Source organism: Falco peregrinus, chromosome 13, assembly GCF_023634155.1.
Source record: "Falco peregrinus isolate bFalPer1 chromosome 13, bFalPer1.pri, whole genome shotgun sequence".
Lineage (NCBI taxonomy): Eukaryota > Metazoa > Chordata > Aves > Falconiformes > Falconidae > Falco > Falco peregrinus.
Window position 1 is genome coordinate 5,023,817 of NC_073733.1, and position 19,069 is coordinate 5,042,885.

Consider the following 19,069-nt stretch of genomic DNA (forward strand, 5'->3'; position numbering starts at 1 on the left):
TACATGAGATCTGTGGTGGTACTGAGATTGTTTGACTTGCAAAGCTTCCAATTATATGTTTTTAGGGTGACTGTTTTGCATCCTTTAAAATGTTGACAGTAGTATCTCTGAGGACTACTGATACAGGAGACTGTATGGTGTTGCTGGGGGGAGGATAAGTAGTGCCAGTCCTTTTAAGTGCTTGTTAATTTGAGCAGTTGTTAATTTGTTACCATGTTTGTTAATCTGACTGCACTTGAGTGTGGGGTGCACGAGTTTGAGCTGGTTTTTAGATACGGGAGCAGTAGGTGGGTTTAAGTTGCTCACTTTCTTTGAAAATTTGTTGGGGAGGTGACCTTGGCTGGGACCTATCCATTTCAAAACACTAAAAATGTAGCCAAAGTTACTTGATGCAAACTGTTGGTTGGATTAAGTGCAACATTTTCCTGCTTTTTCTGTCTGCTGCCATGAAAAAGGAACATAAAATCACTTAATGTCTTCTGGGGTATGAGAAATATATGAATAGCCAGGGAGAAAATACCAGCTTTGCTTCAATAGTTTTTATGAATCATTTTTGTTAACAAACTGATAGTTTCAGTGTATAATCTGAAGTTAGAGTTGATTAAAGGAAGTATGATGTATGACTAATAATAAAAGTATCAGAAAACAAAATCATATTCCTTAGAAACATTTAAATATACCCCATAGAAAGTCATAATCAGGTGACTGCAGACTCTGAAGTAATAACATTAATAATTTGTGTGACACTGAATTGATTTATTAACTTCATAAAGTCTTGATTTTTCTGCTCTGGTTCATAATTGTGCAATTGGGGAAAACCAATTTGCTTAAGTAGGTCAGAGCATAAATGTGAACACTTTTATAATGTAAATATACATGTTGTTACGTAACTTTATTAAATGTTACAAATTATGGTGTCTTAATAACCTAGAATATGTTGACACCTGTTCTTGGTTGCTTTTGACATTAGAGCAAAAGTTTATCTGGAGGTACAGGCCTTACTCTGGGTGTGTTTAGTAAGCATGTGTGCCTCTCGAAAGATTAAGCATTATTTTGATAAGAGGAGTTAAGTCTTCATGCTTGTATTCCAAAATTTAAAATCCACTTTCTCAGAACTTTTTACTGAATTTTTGGGAACATGCTGAATTCTCCAGAGGTTTTGATCAAAATGAGGGTTCCAAAATTTCTGAACGTGAATAGGAACCCGTTAGGGAGAAAGGCCTCAGCCCTCATGGAGTTGCAATGGGCATGTGGAATGCAATAACTTTAGTATTAGTTTATTTCTTCTCCCCCTTAATCAAAAGCTGGTCACAAAGGGAGATAGGAAATGTATGAAAAAGACGTAGGGAGGACAGAGATGGAAGGGGAGGAGGATGGGAAACAAAGGATAGGAATACATGAAATACAGAAATGAGCACAGCGAGCAGAAGAATGAAGTTTGAAGAGTAATGAGTTCAGAGTCTGATGGAGGCAGCACTTAAGCTGTCAGTTTCCAAATAAACAATTGTGTTTTAAATTTGTATATACTAATGGTGTTTGGCATTGAGGATAGGTCAGCACCCTACTACTTTGTGTAAGGAGCTGTATAGAGGTGGGCTTCTGTGGCTTCTCCATCCCTGCCACTTTGATGCTGGGCTGCTGAGGCTGGAATCCCATGGGCAGAGGGGCTCGCTGGCTTGGTGAGAGATGGGAGCTAGTGACTCCAAGGTCACACCTGCTTTTCATCACCTTTACCTTGGGGAGTATCAACAGCACCTGTTACTGGTGTATTTCTGCAGTGTCCACTGAATGAATTGTGTTTCTGTAGTGTTTGTTTAATAAATTATGATTTTTTTTTTTTCATTTATTCCCATTCCGTAATACCTTATCACATCTCAAATTGCATGAAGCTGGCAATCAGAAGGCTGTTAGGTGGTTCTGGCTTTGTTACAAAACAGCGCACAGTTCAGCAATTCCTGATCTAGTGCTTAATGAGAGCCCGAGTCACCAAGGCTAAGCGCAGAGCCATCCTATCTGCTTTCAGGTGGACGGCGCTGTGCTGCTCAGATAAGGATGCTCGCCTGGAAGTGGCTGAGGGATGTCTGTCTTTGAGCTGCACTGCTCCCTCTGGACCTGTGCTGAGACTTGTGGGCACCTTTACTGGAAAGAATATATGTTAAACAATAAGCTTTTTAAAAGAATTAAGGCTGATCGTTTATTGTCTTTAGTGATTTTTGGTGTTGAAATAAAGAGATCTGGTTGGTTTTGAAGAGCATGTTGGTATGTTTACCTTGCAGGTTGGGACGTTGGTATGTTTACCAACAGGTAAATACAATAGGATGAGCAGAAGTTTATAAGATAGAAGGCTAAACCCACTACAGACACATATGGAAGAGCAGGGGATCATGATGTGCATGGTTGCGGAAGGTATTGTGGATAACACCCTGGCGAGGAGCCTTGGCATCACAATTCCTGGTTTTAGGAGGATGGTGACTCTTTGTTGCATTCTGGTAGTTCCTTTTTACATCATTATTTAAGACTAACAGACTTGATCTACTTGGCATTCAGAGTAGATTGAAAGAAACTCTTCTTTCCCCACTGTTCCTTCACTTCCACAGTCTTCTGGAGGAGCTATGAATTGTACTTCTTGCTTTTTTTCCCCTCGTGTCTACTCTCAAATCATGTCCTCCCCTCCCTCTTTTGTGTGGGTGATGGCTTCATGCCACTGTTCTTCATCACTTCAAATTTAAAATACTCTTTGCAGTGACTAATGGTTTCCCTGTTGCATGCATGGTTCTGACAAGAAATAGTAAACACTAAGGCTGTGTTAACACCGCTGTTACTAAGATCAACAGCCAAGGTGCTGAAAGAACCTTGTGATATTGCATTGACTGATACTTGGGTCATACTTGGAAAGCTGTCTCCACAGCTATATAGGCTAGAAAGATTTTTAAGATTTGATTTATTTTTCTTAAAAATAATAAAAAAATCTTAATTAAAAAATATCGCTGTGCCTATACCCTTTCTGGCCTAACTGCGTAGGATCTGTGTTGGAGCCTTACTTAAACTTGATCTTGGAAACACAAATGGCTTTAGTGGCTAAAGGACAGCCCTAGGGACTGATGATCTCAAGATACTCAATTCCAGATTGACTTCACTTAACTTAATGATTTAGCAGCTATCTAGATGAATAACCTGACTGAGATACCAAACAGCTTGATGATCTTGGAGTTTATGGTAGGCAAGAGCTGCAGTTGGAGCATTGTTGAAGCGCTGTAATTTGGAGCAGTATGAGCTGATGAACCGCTGTGTCCTCTTGGTTCGTGTGTGTGTGCTCGGCTTTGTGTCTGTGCAGGCAGCATGACAAGTCAGGCCCTCATACAAACTCAATTTTTACCGAGTTGAGGTTGTCATTATGGGAATTTGGGGAAGAAACATGCCACCCTGAGGAGTTTCCAGGTGCCCTGTGACCTGTGGTGCTGCAGACCAAATGCTCCAGCGTTGCCACCTGTGCTGCCCTGAGGAGTATCTCTGTGGAGGATGTTACGGTGCTGAAGGTTGATTCTTGAAAGTGCAGCTATGTCATGCTGCAGGTCCTTCTGTTTGGTTTCAAACACGCCTGTGGGCTGGCAACATTTAAAACTGTCATGAGGATAGAGGTGGGTACAACTGGTTTTGTCCTGAGCTGTCATTCTCCGCTTGTGAAGAACATAACAAAAATGTGTCAGTTTTGTGTCTCTGAGGAACCGTAAATATTCAGATCTTTTTTTAGCAATGCTAAATAAGCCTACATAACCAATGTGTGTAATTTCAGAGTAGTTCTGGATTTTGTTACATGTAAATATTTATTATAGCAAAGTGAACAGCGAATTTAGGAACATATGTCATAGAAACCCAATTTGTTCCATGAAGTTGATGGGTTGTCTTGTGAGAGTCAGAGAGAAAAGGTGCAAAAGAACAGCTCTGTAAGTACGAGTAGTGTGTGACACAGTGTCCAATCTGGGCATACCTAAAAGTCATCCTTGTCCCTTTATAAATAGTTATTTTTACCTTTTCTTTTCTGGAATGCTGCCCATATTGCCTCGGCTCATCTAATACAGGATGCAGGAACAGCAGCACTGGTCTTGCAGCTGAATGAGCAGCCACATCACCTGGCTGTATTTGTCTTTTTTTTTTTTTAATCTATTTTTAAAATGAATTCTAATATATTGAATGCAACCTTAATTGAGGTGTTGCAGGTTCACTTTAGAAAATGACCTGCCAGTAAGCAGTCCTCTTATTTTTAACCCTGATTATGCTGTTGTTTAAACTAGATTTTCTTAAAATAGTACCTGCTTTCTGACCTTCCTTAAGATTAGCTGCTTAGATAAGCAGAACTTCCTAACAAATTCACACCTGGCAGCTCGGGTTTTGATTATGAGGCTGATCTTTCTAGGGCATGTAATGATTTCAGGAAAAACCAACAAGTATACTGTCTGTTATATGGGTAAAGAAAGAAATGTCTAAACTCTGTTTCTGGAGTTGGAAGAGCTGTTCATTTGATCGTTTAGTCCTGAGAATGACTGAAAGAATATGCTGTGGCCTCAGAAGCATTTAATAACTTCTTCAGTAATTATATAGTATTTAAAAATTGCAGATTTCCCCTTCCAGCTTCTGAAGGCAGTAGATTGTGGTGATTGTCTTTGGATCATTGTGTATTGGCAGTAATGAACCTTCTTCATTGACTAAAGCTGTTGAAGGAGTAATGCAATATAGACTGGTTTCAAGACTCTCAACATATTTCCCACAAGGAAGAAGAATGTTACCGCAGAATAAATTTCCTCCTGTGTGGGAAATCTCTGGGGTTTTTTTGATGTGCTCCAGTCTTTATGAATTTGATAGAGGAGTCATTACCCTAGTGAGTTGGGGTGTGTGTGTGTGTGTGTAATTGGACGCAGGCAGGGGAATGGATTTCAGACTCCTTACTTGGTAAGTAATTCTTTTTCTGATTGTGTAAAAGTAATCAAGCAAGCAGTGCTTTTTTAACTCATGTCAAAATATGTGTTAAGTGGCACTGTAGTGGAAAAAATAGCTTTTTGTTTGCATCTAGCCCCAAAGGCTCTGTATTGGCTTTTAGAATAGGAAAAATATCATCCGTGGACTTCTCCAAATTTTCACTTCAGAGCCCACTTTGAACTTTAGGTAAGCTGCTGGAGAAACTGGGTTCTATTCTTGATTCAGAAAGCGCTTTATGCACTCAAGTAAATGTTGAATAGCACCTTGAACCTCACTGAAGCTAGTGTCTTACGTTCTTTGAAGCAATAAATAATGTTTTCTGATCTTTAGAATATGGTTAATGTTACATCTCTTTCTCTCTCCCCTCAGTTCCATAATACTGCTACACAACGTTATGTACAGGAGTGTAAGATGGATGTATTTTTTCTCAGATGTTTTTTTCCTCCGTCCTGGAGGTTTGTAATGACAATTGTCTCTGCCACAATTTAACATAGTTTCATGTGTGAATTGTCTCTTTGTTCTCTTACATTGCATCATACAAAATCAGAAAAGGAGTCTGCAGTAAACATCAGGAGGCCATTTGGTCTCCTCTGTTGTTTAGGGGTGGAATCAAATATATTTACAGTATTCCTGATAGTGGCCTGGTTTTGGAGGCCTTTGAGAACACACTGATGATGGCAGCTGTACGTCCTCCCAGGCAGTCAGTCGTAGCATTCATGTTTCTTACCATTAGGATTTTTTAATCTGATCATTTTACAGTTTGAGTTTCTTAACATCTTGTGTTACCGGGTATTCCCCTAAGTCTTTGAGTTAAGTAGCTGGCCAACAATTTCTTTCTCTTTATAAATGATAGTTGTTTTTCCTTAATACTCATTAATATTCATATGTTATGTTGTAAATTGAGTGTCTTCATTGTGCCTCTTTTTTGTGTGCTTTGCTGTTTTTCTGTCAGTCTTTAATAATGTGATTTATCTCCAGTTTCTCCAAATGGACTGTAATTGTTGGGGGGTTTTGCACTTGTGCCCATTTCCTTTCCTGTGAAGAACGAGAAACTTTTTCTTCATTTTCTTGCTTGTCTTGTCTTCCAGAAAATCTTATGTATTAATTGTTTACATTTATCAAATTCTGTCTTTACAAATTTGGGGTTGAGGGGGTGCCATTCTTCCTTACTTACCTTTGGAGGTTTGTGAACCCTTGTCTTGACTGACTTGTGGTTTATCAGATTTTTCCCAGAATATATCTGGTAAGCTAAAATGACCTCACACCGTATTGTGTGCTTGTATGACTGTGGCAGAAAGGCACTCGGCAGATTTTTATTGTCGTTGACCAGCTCCGTAATTATCATCCATCAAGTTTTCCCCTTTCATTACAGACTAGATACGTTCAACATATGTGCCCCCCTTTTGTGCCTTGGAGCGTTTGTAAAGATGCTCTGGCTAAAGCTATCAGCACAGGGTCCCGCCTCCTGCATTACTAAGCTGTATTCTCTTATATTGAGTAATGTGAATTAGCTCACTGAATTGTGACATCTGGAAATGCCACAGCCTGGAGTATAACAAAGTGTAGAGTGCATCAGTTAGCAGAGAGGCTGCTCTCTATGATTCTGAATAAGGCTGGCATTGCTTCTGCAAGGGATCGCAGGGGACTGTTTTAATGACAAACCTTCATTTCTCTTTCTCCAAATGCTTCTGGTTTGAAACAGTATTACGTGAGGGCTTAATGTTATTTGAAGGTGTAGTAGCATGATCTCAAATAAGGTAGAGTAAGCTTTATGTTAAAAAAATATAAATGTTAAAATTTCTAGAATTTAGGAACAATAGCTTGTTCACTTGTGTAAAACAAAAAGGAAAACACTGCCATTGCAACTTTTGCCAGTTTAGAGTACTTTCTGGGTGTGTCGTCGCTTGGAAATCCTCAGAGCTGAAGTGGAAGCACTCTGGTCTTACAAAGGGATGAGTGTGCTGATTTTTCAGTGTGTGATCCTGCTGCCCTGGGTGTCAAGTAACATGAGGGCTGTAGAGACTTTCTTCCCTTCTCTAGTTATAAAAGATGGTAGGTTAAATAACTGTAATTACAATGTCTGTCTAAATATCATTTTACCTCTCAGTTCGTCAAGTTAAATCCTTTTCACTTCAAAGTCCTACAGGTTTTTATTATTACTTGGAAGTCTTCAAGTGAAATAAAAAGAGTTCTCATTCATGTCTTATAAAAAGTAGAGAAATATTCTTGATCTGTTACCCTTCCTTTCCCCTGTTCTTCCCACCTTCCTTCCCTTTCTTTTCTTCCCTGTTGGTAACAAGGAAGAGAAACTTTCCACGCTGCTTCTGATGGTGCCAGGAAAAGACCAATGTACTTGCGCTTCTTGCCTTTTCCCCCACCCCACAACTTAAAGGATCCCTTCCCTTTTTTATTACATGTATTGGTAAATAAAAGACAGCTTGTATCCAGTGCTGCTTTATATTAAAAGAGGATATTTTTAACGGTACTTTCTGCGTGATGTCAGTGTAAGTTATTGGCACGCTGATTCTTACTGTGATAGCTAACCGATCACTAAAATAGCTTGCACACTTTTGCTTTTAGTCTAACTATTTTCAGTAACATATAGCAAGCAGGTCAATAATTAGTTTAGGTGATTTTGATTGAAAAAAACATTAATAAAAAAAATCTGCTGAGGGCACTGGTGAGCATGGTGTAGAAGAGGCTATTTTGATACTTTACTTTGGTATTTATATAGGTTTATACCTTGTGACCTTCATTTGAAGTGTTCCAATTCTCCAGAAGGTGTAAGAGATTAATGCTGAAGTAAAGTACAGGGCTGTCCTAGTTTCTCCATTAATGAAAATAGTGTAATAGTAGCTGAAGTGACACATGGGGCAGCACTCTGATCGGGTGACCCATGCTCCTGTGCTTCAGCCACACGTTTTCTGGCTAGCCTTTAAGGTCAGTGTTTAGGATGTCAGGTACATGCATATATTTTGTAGTCTGTCAAGGAGACAGACTATGTATGTGTGCCCCTTTTGATGATAGCACTCATATGTAAAGAAGCAATATTAAATTTCTTACTGTGTTGCAACTGTCTCTTTAATTCAGTTTTGCAACTGAAAGGTAGGGAAAAACGATATATATGATCAGCTGGTTTTCATGGAGTAGTGCCTGACAACCTCCGTAACAAATAACTAAGAGTTGCCTGCTATTTAGATTAGGGCTTGGCAAGACTTTTTAATAAATGGTAAATTAGGCAACAGGTGGATGGAAGGTTTATAGTCTTTAGGTTGCTTGTGAATTTGCTATGTCACTTGTAAATAGTTTTAAATGGAAATATTTCTTCATTGTCTGGCTCACAAACAAAAAAAAAATCACAAACTACCAACCCTTATGAAAGAAAAATGGGTAAGATATTTACAGATGCTTCTAAGGGTCTGGACTTGGTCCCTTCTGCTTCTGTACAGTTTGAAACATCGTACACCAAGTTTCAGCCACTGAATATTTGGGGTGCTCTACACCTGTTAACACTGCTGTTAACACTGTCAGCAGGGTTTGGCAGAAGTTCAGTTCCTGGCATCACAGTGAGAAGCTGGATAACCCATCAGACAAGTAAATTTGAGTCTCTTGGTTCCAGAGGACTCACTCCCAAGCTTGGAGCTGTTTTGCTTTTTAATAAGATGCATCACCATGAATTAAGTAAGAGGACTACTTGAAGCTGATTGTTAGAGCCCTCCCAGGGATGCACCACATCTGTTTTGGTGAGGTTTTGGTTTTTTTTGAAAAACAACCAACCAACCACAAACCAACCCCCAGCTCTCATACTAGATCAAGAGGGAGCCACAGTCAGAAAGGTGAGTGCAGCCCACCCCAATATGCTCTCCCACTCTTGTGGGTTCAAACTTCTTCAGCCAGAAAGAGGACTTGGATCTCTAGCATGCACTGCATATCCTTGGTGTATGTCATTGGATAAAAGGGAATCCCAGCATCACATCTGCCAATCCTTCTGCTTTTTGCTGAAGATTGTTGTCTTCTGTTGTTCTCCTGTTTTCTTTCAAGTGCCTGGAGGTGCAAGTTCTCATTTTAGATCCAGCGATATGATGGTCAAAAAAATGCTTCCATTTTAATCTAAAAAACAAATAATAGATGAAAATAAGGAATTCTTTTCAAGTTGAAAATGCATGTACTTACTTGGCTGTTCTTGACATAGATACATATGGAGTTCAGCACTTAACTGCAAACCTGAGATCTGAGGCTGTGTTAGATGACCAGTTTATTTGTGGGTTATTGGCTTTAAAACACAAGAAAAGCATTGTAGGCTTGTAGAGAATAGTCAAGCAGCTGAAACCAAGGATGCCAATAAAACGCAAAAGAACAGCACTAGAAAGAAACAAAATCTTTTATCTGTATAGCTTGTCTAGGTTTTACGAACAGGTTTTTTATTGTCTTTGTTTAGTGTAAGACTAGAAATACTCTACAAAGTTTTGAATGGTAGACCTGGACTTTATATTAGGCTGTAAGAATTAATAAAAAAAAAAAAGTAGCAGTTCACAGATGGAAGCATTAATGCAGGTGCCAAGACCCTCCTCTGTAATTTTGCCTTCAGTTCTGGACACTGATACTCAAGAAGGCAAATTTAAACTGGAGAAAGGTGTAGAGGAGAGCTGTGATCGTCAGAATGGAAAGATCCCCTTTAAGAGGAAACTGAATGAACACAACCCATTTAGCTTAGCAAAGTGAAGTCTTTCTATAAATACTTTGGGGAATAATAACCGGGAAGGGAAAAGAACTATTTAAACTGAAGGACAATGTTGGCACAAGAATAGCTAGGTACGAGCTGACTGGGAAAACATTTTGGCAGGAAATCAGAATGTTTCCAGAGGTTCTGAACTTCAGTGAGGTTTTGAGGCAACCTTCTAATTTTTCATTTGGGGGGTTTTATCCATTAATTTCAGTAATTTTTAAGATGGAGAATGTGTATCATTTATGAACAGAATTATGTAATATCCCTTATAGTAGCAGGAGCCCTGAAGGTCCCTTTCAATCTTATTTCTTGAATCCAAAGAGTTAGAATCCTCTTGGGTCACAGACTGCTCTGAACCTTTGGTCTATATTACACTTTGAAGACATCTGTGATGGTAATTAAGAAAAGTAATTCTGTTCAGTAGACTTATATCTTCTGCGTAGACATGCTCATACCTTTAGTGGCTCTTGGGGAACAAGGAGGCAGGTGTAGGGGAATAAAGAAGTTGAAAGGTTGGAAACACATCTTTAGTCAGATTTTGTGATGTATAGCATGTATGGCTACCAGTGGTGTTTAATTTATCCAATAGACGGAGGTTTAAATTTAGTCAAATGGTATGTTTATGCTATTACTACCACTATGTGTATAACCTTTACTTTTTCTGTTGGTGCTCAACAGAAAAAGTAAAGGTTATATACATATATATATATGTATAGTAAAGTACCTTCAAAGCATATGCAAATGTTTCAGTAATGTTTGACCTTCAGAGATGGTCCCTGGATGCTTTCTTCTATTGTCCTTTTAAATCAGCAGTAACAATGCCTCCTGGAAGGAATTCCATTTTGAAAAGAAAGTAAATGCGTGTATGTTTCCCTGAATTACAGCCCTCCACTAAGTGTATTACAGCTAATAAATCTCGTAATCCAAAGATAAAGGTCAAGAGAATAATCCTAAAGTCCAATTTGACTCTTATTGAGGCTTGTTTCTGTGCAAGGGGCGAGAGTGTCTTCGGTGCCATTGCGATCTAATAATCGTGTTGATAGTATTTAGGGGAACTGGGATACCCTTCTTGAAAATGCTAGTAAAATGCCACTTGTGGATGTGAATAGACATTGTGTAATACCTAACGCTTAGCAGAATGGAGGTTAATAGTCCCTTCTGGCTGTATGCTCTTCAGTTTTTATCAAACAACAAAAATGAAAGGGGGTGGGGTGGAATAAAAGGAAATCCAAAAGAAAGATATGACTTCAGCTTCCTCTTTTATTCACCATCACTGAAAGAAGGGAACTTGTCCAGTTTAATCAAATAAGGAGGAAGTTGCGCTACCAGCGGGTGGTAACAACAGGCTTTGGGAAGTTATGAGAGGGCTGGATGCTGCTGTGTTGGTGCTGTGGAGACGGAAAGGCGTTATCCTTTTCCGCCATCACATGAAGAGTGTGTTGTGCCACACAGACAAAGCGAATGGGATGGAAGGAGAAAGGGAATATGGGCTATTCCCAGTCCAAAACCGCACACCTACCTATGTATGTACATACAGTTACATCCACCTCTGTGCGGTGGTAATTGATGTGGTTGTGCGGTGACTGATCTGCTCATACAATAAAGCTCTTAGCCTTTGTATATTCTAAGATCTCAGCATAGATGGAAGGGGAGGTTCTGTTTCACCAAATACAGAGAAACTTGCAGATTATATTTTTACTGATCCTTCAGATGAGGAATCAGACAAGACACAGTTATCAAAGGTTGTCTTGCAGCACAGCGTTGTTAATCTTGCAGCGCATTGTTGTAAATCTGCTCGTTATTTGCAGCTGATAGTAGTAACACAAGAATAATCTTATTTTTTGGCGCAGGCGATTTGACTTTTTGTGAATTTTTTTACTGTATCTGTGCTGCTGGATCTGCTCCCCTCCTTAAAGGCACTATTGGTAATTATGTTGCTTTGTGATCTCCTTCTCAGATGCTAGCCTGGGGTAGGTTACCTCATGTTAGGCACTGCTGTGAAGATCAAGAAGTCTATGGACTATATAGTAAGGACACTGCGTAGGAAACAGCTATAAAGAAAAACCAAATGAATTCAGCATGATGGCTTGTACATGTGTATCATGCCGAAGAGCAGTGCCTGATCAAATAGCTTTGGAGAGAAACGAGTTGCTCATCCTTAAGCGTGTATGTGGTGGCCACAGGTGCTCTGAATGTCAGAGGTGCGCCGTGCTTTGTCAGCTTTAGTGCAGTGTGGCTGCAGTCATTGTATCGAGAATGATATAAACTTATGCCTGAATGTCCTATGACTTCACACAAAAATTATCCCCAGATTTATGATTTAACTAGGAGGTGCTCCGCAGCTGGGCGGCTGGGATTGCTTGTTCTGCAGAAATGTGAACCTGTTTGCGTTCAAGAATAGTCTGTGTCAAGTTAACTGAAATAATGATTTAAAAAAAAAAAAAAAAAGTTATTTGTTAAGCCTAGCAGTAAGGGAGAGTTCACTCTTGTTTGTGTAATCCACTTTGATTTATCTCCTTTTTGGAAGAAAAGTAAATTTTGTATGCTTTTTTTCTCTGTATGTGCCTGTTCATCACAGGTGTAGACAACTTTGTTACAGCTGAGAGGACTGGGTATCCAGGAACCATGTGCACTGGATTGAGAAATTCAAGTTTGGGTAGTCTTCTGTTGCTTGCATATTGATGCGATGCTCTAGAGCTGCAAGGAAGGCTTTGGTCGCAAAACGTTGTGTGGTTTGTCTGTTTCTTGTCAACTTAGTGTATAGATTGGTACAGAGCTGTTTGATAGTAGTATTTCTTTGTAACCATCACACTAGTGTAATTGAGATGTGTTCAACTTACTAGAGATTTTGCTCAACTCCTGGTAATTTTTGAGATTCTTAAATACTAACTTGGGATTTATGGAGAAAGTATCCTTGCCTCAGGCAGTTAATTTTTTCGTGTTCTAAGGATTTCTGATGGTTTCTTGCCACCAGTGTTAAGGACCAAACTATTTGTGTTCAGGTGAAGGGCTGGTTACCGTGACAGGGGTGTTTTTCCCTTCTATGAAGGGTTTCTTATGTAGAGATGTCTAAGGCAAGGCTTTCTGCATTCACAGGAGAAGGCTAATGGGTAACTGTGAGGGATGCTGAGCATATCAGTTCTGTTACCAAGCAGTATCATTCTGTCCATTAACCGTTCCAGTAATCTTATTTTCTATTCTATCACATGAGCAATGTTTCTAGAACAAGCAAAAGAATTGCAAAGGACATTTCTAAATACTAGCACCTACGCAGATACGCTTGTTTTAAGAGATCTGCCCCCCCCATTGCCCGAAATGGAAGGGCACTTGCTGAAATTTCACACTGACTGTCAATATTGCTTCTGTGATCATGTCTTTTTTTCTTCCCTAAAACAGCCCACTGTTTGTAACGTGGAAGATCGGTCGAGATAAACGATTGCGTGGATGCATAGGTACTTTTTCCGCCATGAACCTGCATTCAGGACTCAGGGAGTACACACTTACTAGGTAAGATTTTGTTTTCTCTAGCCTTATGTTTTTAAGTAGTCTACTGAGGAGATGATAGGTCTGCTTTGGTTTGTTTTGGGTTTTTTGGCTGTGTCACTGTACTGATCAAAGAAAACTTGTATCTCCTTTTGATGCTAAGTGTATTGCCTGGTTATTTGATTACTGGTGTCATGAGGCAATGGTTTCAGTTAAAAACCATAACTTGAGCCTGTTTTCTTTTTATTGGTCTGGAAAACTATTCTCCAATAGCTTATTTTAACTGACTATTGTAGTATTTTTTCCAGTGTTCAGACAAGTTTTAATCTTAATAGTTAATGTCAGGGCAGAAGACCAGAAAGTCAGATTTGGGGATTATCCTATTCACACTTCTAAAACAGCAGGTATTCTCACCTCTTCTCCATCAGGTGCTTCCAATCAGCTGCAGTTAATTTAATGCTACAAATTTCCATTACATGTTACTCTTCAGATACATCCCAGCCCCTGAGTGGGAAGCTTCTGGATGAGGGAGGTAAGTGATGATAATCCTTCACTCCCTGGCAGCATAATCCTTCATTTTTTGATCTACACCTAAATTCATTCACCTTAATATTGTTCCATTTCCTTTGCATAGAGTGAAAACTAATAAGTTTATCACTAGAGCTAGTAGCAAGCTTTCTACTTGTTTTTTCTAGGAGTTTCCCTAAGTTTATTTTCTAAAGAATCAATGGAATTTTGTTACACTCAGTTACAATAGACTGTTTATAGTGCTTTAAAATAGAAACTACATTCTGGCATGTGTAGACCTCTAAAATTGTCATCACTTAAAATAATTGGTGCCTTCAGATCACTTTAGATTTGAGGCTTTCCTCCATTATGGGATCTTCCTCTTTGCTGTTAAAATGCCTCGTCAATCCCAGTATTAAGTAATATTAAAATGGGACGTGATCTTTCTTACATCTCCCTAGTTTGTTGCAAGCTGAAGTTCATTTCATGCTTCTCTGCTCAGCTTGAAGAAATCAACTGCTCATCTCCTGGAGTTCTTACAAACTTCTGAAAGATCTAGTTGTCTTTGTTATGTTGGTTTTATTTATTATATGGTCGGGAATGTTTCTGGATGGGCCTTTTTAAAACCTCAGCAATGAAAATGGTCAATGAGAAGAAGCTTACAATAATTCAAAGAAATTTCTCTGTTGAAGGTTAAAAGCCTTAAAATCTTAACCATTAGTGATCCTGACTAAAAGAAAACCAACTTGCCCCCTGCACTCGAAAGCGTTTCATTTAAGTGTATGCTTTACAATGCCCAATAGAGAACAATGAGCTTGTACAGAAAATTACCCCTTTAAGACTAGGAAGAAGTTGATATCCAAAAAGTAGTCTTTGTTACTCACAGGATTTTCCATTCTCACAAATCAAATAGGGCTGTACTCTTAGATACCTTTAAAAATGCTTATAAGATTCCTGTCACTGTGTTCTGACTCTGAAAGCTGTAGCCAAAATACTTGAAAAGTGGTACAAATTAAAGGGAACTGAAATACTTTCAGAGCAGTATTTAAACGATGTCCACATGCTGTGGAAGTTTATACTAGGCTATTCGGAGGATAGATAATTCAGTAATTTTCAAAATGAGAGAAATGAAACTATACGCCAACCTAATTCTCAGAATTTTTTGTGAGATCATCCATTGTTTTAAAATAAAATATTATATCTGGTGACATATTGGATTTTGTTACCTTTTATGGGGAACCCTTTTCATGTCTATGGCACCAAAAATGTTTCCTGGTTGTTTGTTTTTTTTTTAAAAAAAACCCCAAAACCAAACAAAAAACCCACAAAAAAACCCAAACCCAAACTTCAGATATGACCACTGAAAGGTAAAGTTCATATCTGAATGTATGAAGACGTTGTCCCCTTCTATCAGTCATTATTTAAAAAAAGAAAGGGAGGGTTACCAGTGATCATTTTCCTTCATGGTGTTAGTCTTTTCAACCCCAGAGCTTCCAGAGGAGGGCATTTGAAGAATAACAGAAGCACCTTTGAAATGTCTCTGAACTTTCAGAGTTTGGAGGTCCACAGGCCTCCCTAAGAGGGATCAGAAACAAGGACATGATAGCTTGATCCAGCACTATGTGGGCAATAGGCTCCTCCAGAAGATATGACGATTCCTGAAAGAGGGAAAAAAAACAAAAAACAACCAAACCAAAACAACTTCTTCAGGGAGGGCAAAAATTAATCAACAGAGCAGCTGGAATGTGAATGGACTCTCCACTTCAGAAAGTGGAACTTGACCAAAATTTTCGGTTGAGGATACAGACAGATATTCTTCTGGATTTATTTTATTTTGACACTGGGAGGCACTTTTCTTCAGTTATTCTGAAGATACGGTGTGGGTAAACAGAACTAGGTTGTTTGTTTAGTTAATTCTTGCCTTTTCAGCACCTTCTGTGGAATTGTAGCCCAACTTTCAGTGAGTAAAATGGTATAGAACAGCTGTTCTTAAATGCCCTTGGTGCTTAGTGATCAAAATATCCTCGGTTTCTTTCACATGTGATTTTATTACAAATATGCTGAGTAGTCCTTAGGATCATGATAAATGAAATCCTCCGTAATTCTAGTAGTGATCTCTAGTTGTATATTATATACAATGTGTAGCATATACATATCTACCTGCATACAGTAGTGTAGTTTCTTCATAATGCTCGTTCCTCTAGGAAGCTGAAGATTCCTTCTTTCTTGGGACACCCACATGCCCCCACTTAAAAAACACCTTTTTTTGCATCTATAAAAAAAACAACTGTGATGGTGTGTGACCAAGTGAGTTTCTCTTCCTGATTTTGAACTCTGTAGGTTGCTATGCTGGTATTGCCAGTATGTTCTAAACAGGAAATTTATGTAGAATGATTCATCATTAATTGGATGCATCTGCCTAAGTTGCGAGGAGGGATGAGAATACCCGTAGTTAAAAATGCTAGTACTGTATTCCTAATAAAATCTCCATGTTAGAATTCAGTTTTCTCTGCAGTTATATCAGTGAAACACAGGGAAAGAAAGTGTGTTAGTGAGATCTTCTGCAGAACTTTATGAAAACATAGATTCAGATGTAGTGATTTTTATATAATTTTACTAGGAGGTTAGTTGGAAAAAATCTAACCTTGTCCAAAATGTTTTACGGTATTGGATATTGTGTATTAGGATGTAAGAAGTTTATCATCGGCAAAATAGTCCTTTAGACTGAATGTATTAACTGAATATCCCACCTGAATGTATAAAAATAAACCCATCCAGATTATGAAACATACCTTGTGTTTTACAGCTCCTTCAAGAAAATACACTGAACTTGGAAGCAGGTTACCACAGAATTTCATAACAGGTTGATAAATTACTTTTTCATGTATTCTGTTCTGCAGTAAGACTTAGGTTGTGGTATTGAAGTTTTAAACTCCTGCCCTCTTACACTTTAGATACTGAATGAAATGGTTTCATTTACTCATTTTAGTTTAGTTTTTCTACCCATTTCATATAATCTGAAGTCATATCTTACGCCTAGTGGATGTAGCAAGTATAGATGTATAAATAAAGTTTTAACTCTGCATTGGTTTATCTTGTAAAGGCTGGAATATGTATCTGGGGAAGGAAAGAGTAAAGAGGCAGATAAAGGGAGACATTGTATGACAGAGCCATCAGTCATAGAAAAAAGCAGTGAAGAAAAATTGGAGGACTCTTAAGGCTTAAGTGGGTTAGTATAATGGCTGAAAACTGGATTTAAATTTTAAAATAATATGTAACCCACCCTCTTAACTAGCATAGGCCTGTCTCTGCTGACTTTATGATGTCCTCGGTTTCTTTGTTGCGTGTTTTACTCACCACTCCACCTGAGAGAAACATGACTGCAGTGACATTCAGCCTAGATGTGGTTGATCAAGAAAAGAAAACAGGGAAGCTTGGGATGAGATGCACAAGGCTGAAGGACATGAAACCTGCAACCCAACTTTCTTGTAACTGAATTCGGCTGTAAGTTCCACGTGAGGATCTGGGTACCAGTGGCATCAACTACTGCTCTGTATTTGTCAGCTGTTTCAAGAGTTGGTCCCTGTTGCTGCCATACCACCTGCCTGTCCTCTGTGGAAATACATTGGCCCTTTCCTCCTGTTCCACACAGTAAAGTTAACTGTCCAACTGCAAGACTACAGTATTAACTACTTATTTAAGGGGTAAAACTGAAAAAATATTGAATGACTGATCACATAGATATTGATGTTGGCCTTGTTTACTAAAGACTAGAGGCAAGTGTTTGTGCAGATGGGGCAGCTTCCCTCTTGCATTTTGGTGAGGTTACTACTCTGCTGAACTCCTGTTTCTTTTTACTAATGATAGACTTGTTCAACCTTCTCTGTAATCAGCCCCTACAACTCAGTGCTGACTTCCCAAAGCCGTTACCATCAGACAGTGTTGCTATGGATGTAGATAGTCATTGCCATTGATCCAGGGCAAAGCATACCCATGTACCTGACTGCAATTTGTGAACTGCAGAGTTGGGGGAATTTTATATGGTTTTGACATTTATTGTAACCTTGACCTTCACTGTTTGCAGAAGTCAGTCTGAATTAATTCCTGCAAATAGCATTTCACGTAATGCTTCAGAGTACATTGTTGCTTCTGGGTTGCCCACTGATAATACTTTGCAGACTGTCTTATTTTGTGGCTTTGATTTATGGTAGACCACTGTTGAAAGTCAGCTTTTTTTATTCTGTTACTGCTCTGCATCTGGTGACCACCAATGAAAAATGCCTGACAACTTTGAGGTGAAGCTTACATTATCACTTTCAAAATTAAAATCCAGAGAGCAGTGTAGACTCTTGACAGCCTGAACTCACCAGTGTTAGCTATTCGTGTATGTTTAGCATATCTATAAAGGCAGGAGGTACGACGTTACTTCCTTTTCATTTGTACATTTCTGTGAAAAGCAGGCGTCTGATGGTTGTCTCTGAGTTTTCAAGGTCATCTTATGGAAGCCGAGGGCAGATTTTGCCCCTACTAAAGGATGATCAGTGACAGAGGGAGGATCTCAAGGCCGAGAACAGGTGCTTAGGGAGATCTGTGGCAACGTGGTTCTGTGTTTAGTTGAGTGGACAGACAGCAGCGTGTCCCACTGAGCATGTGAGAAGCCAGTGGCAGTAGCCATCTGGAATGTGTAACTCCTAACTCCCACTTACCCCTTAATGACCCTGGTTAGTTAAGTTTTTAGTGGGGGTTCAACTTACAAAATCCACTAAGCTTTAATAACAAAAGTGCCATACATGCTGTCAAAGCTTTTTGAGCCAGTAAGACAGCAGGCAGCTGGGACTCCTCAGGCACTCACAGCATGTGCCTTTCACTTACAATCATAAAATCATTTAGGTTGGGAGGGACCCTTAAGATCATCGAGTCCGACCATTAACCCTGCACTGCCAAGGCCATCACTAAACCGTGTCTCTAAGCACCACATCCACACATCTTTTAAGTACCTGCAGGGAACATGACTCCGCCACTTCCCTGGGCAGCCTGTTCCAGCGCTAGACAACCCTTTCAGTGAAGAGATTTTTTTCCCAGTACCCATTCTACACCTCTCCTGGCGCAATTTGAGGCTGTTTCCTCTTGTTCTGTCGCGTGTTCCTTGGGAGAAGAGATCACCCTCCACCTTGCTGCACCCCCCTTTCAGGTAGTTGTAAAGACTGAGGAGTCTCCCCTGAGCCTCCTTTTCTCCAGGCTAAATACCCCCAGACTGAACAACCCCACTTAGACCATTGTATCCCTTTGTGGAGTGACAAAGTTCTCCTAGAGACTCTACAGTTAGGATCGATCTCAGAGCATCCTATGCTCCTGGGGAGGTAGGTAGTGGGGTACCAA

General features: G+C 39.3%; 1 protein-coding gene across 6 annotated transcripts in view; it reads left to right on the plus strand.

Annotated features, from left to right (window-relative positions):
- Positions 1-19,069, plus strand: part of AMMECR1 (AMMECR nuclear protein 1) — an 85,242-nt gene that overhangs the window by 22,947 nt on the left and 43,226 nt on the right. For 4 of the 6 annotated variants that reach the window (XR_008749729.1, XR_008749728.1, XM_055818300.1 and 1 more), the window contains exon 2: positions 13,097-13,207. The exons of the other annotated variants lie outside the window; for them this stretch is intronic. Coding sequence is in view for 2 of the 4 variants with exons in the window: in XM_055818300.1 (XP_055674275.1) it covers positions 13,097-13,207 (111 nt within the window). In the remaining 2 variants the exon portion in view is untranslated. The remainder of the gene's footprint in view (positions 1-13,096; positions 13,208-19,069) is intronic. 6 annotated transcript variants of the gene reach the window in all.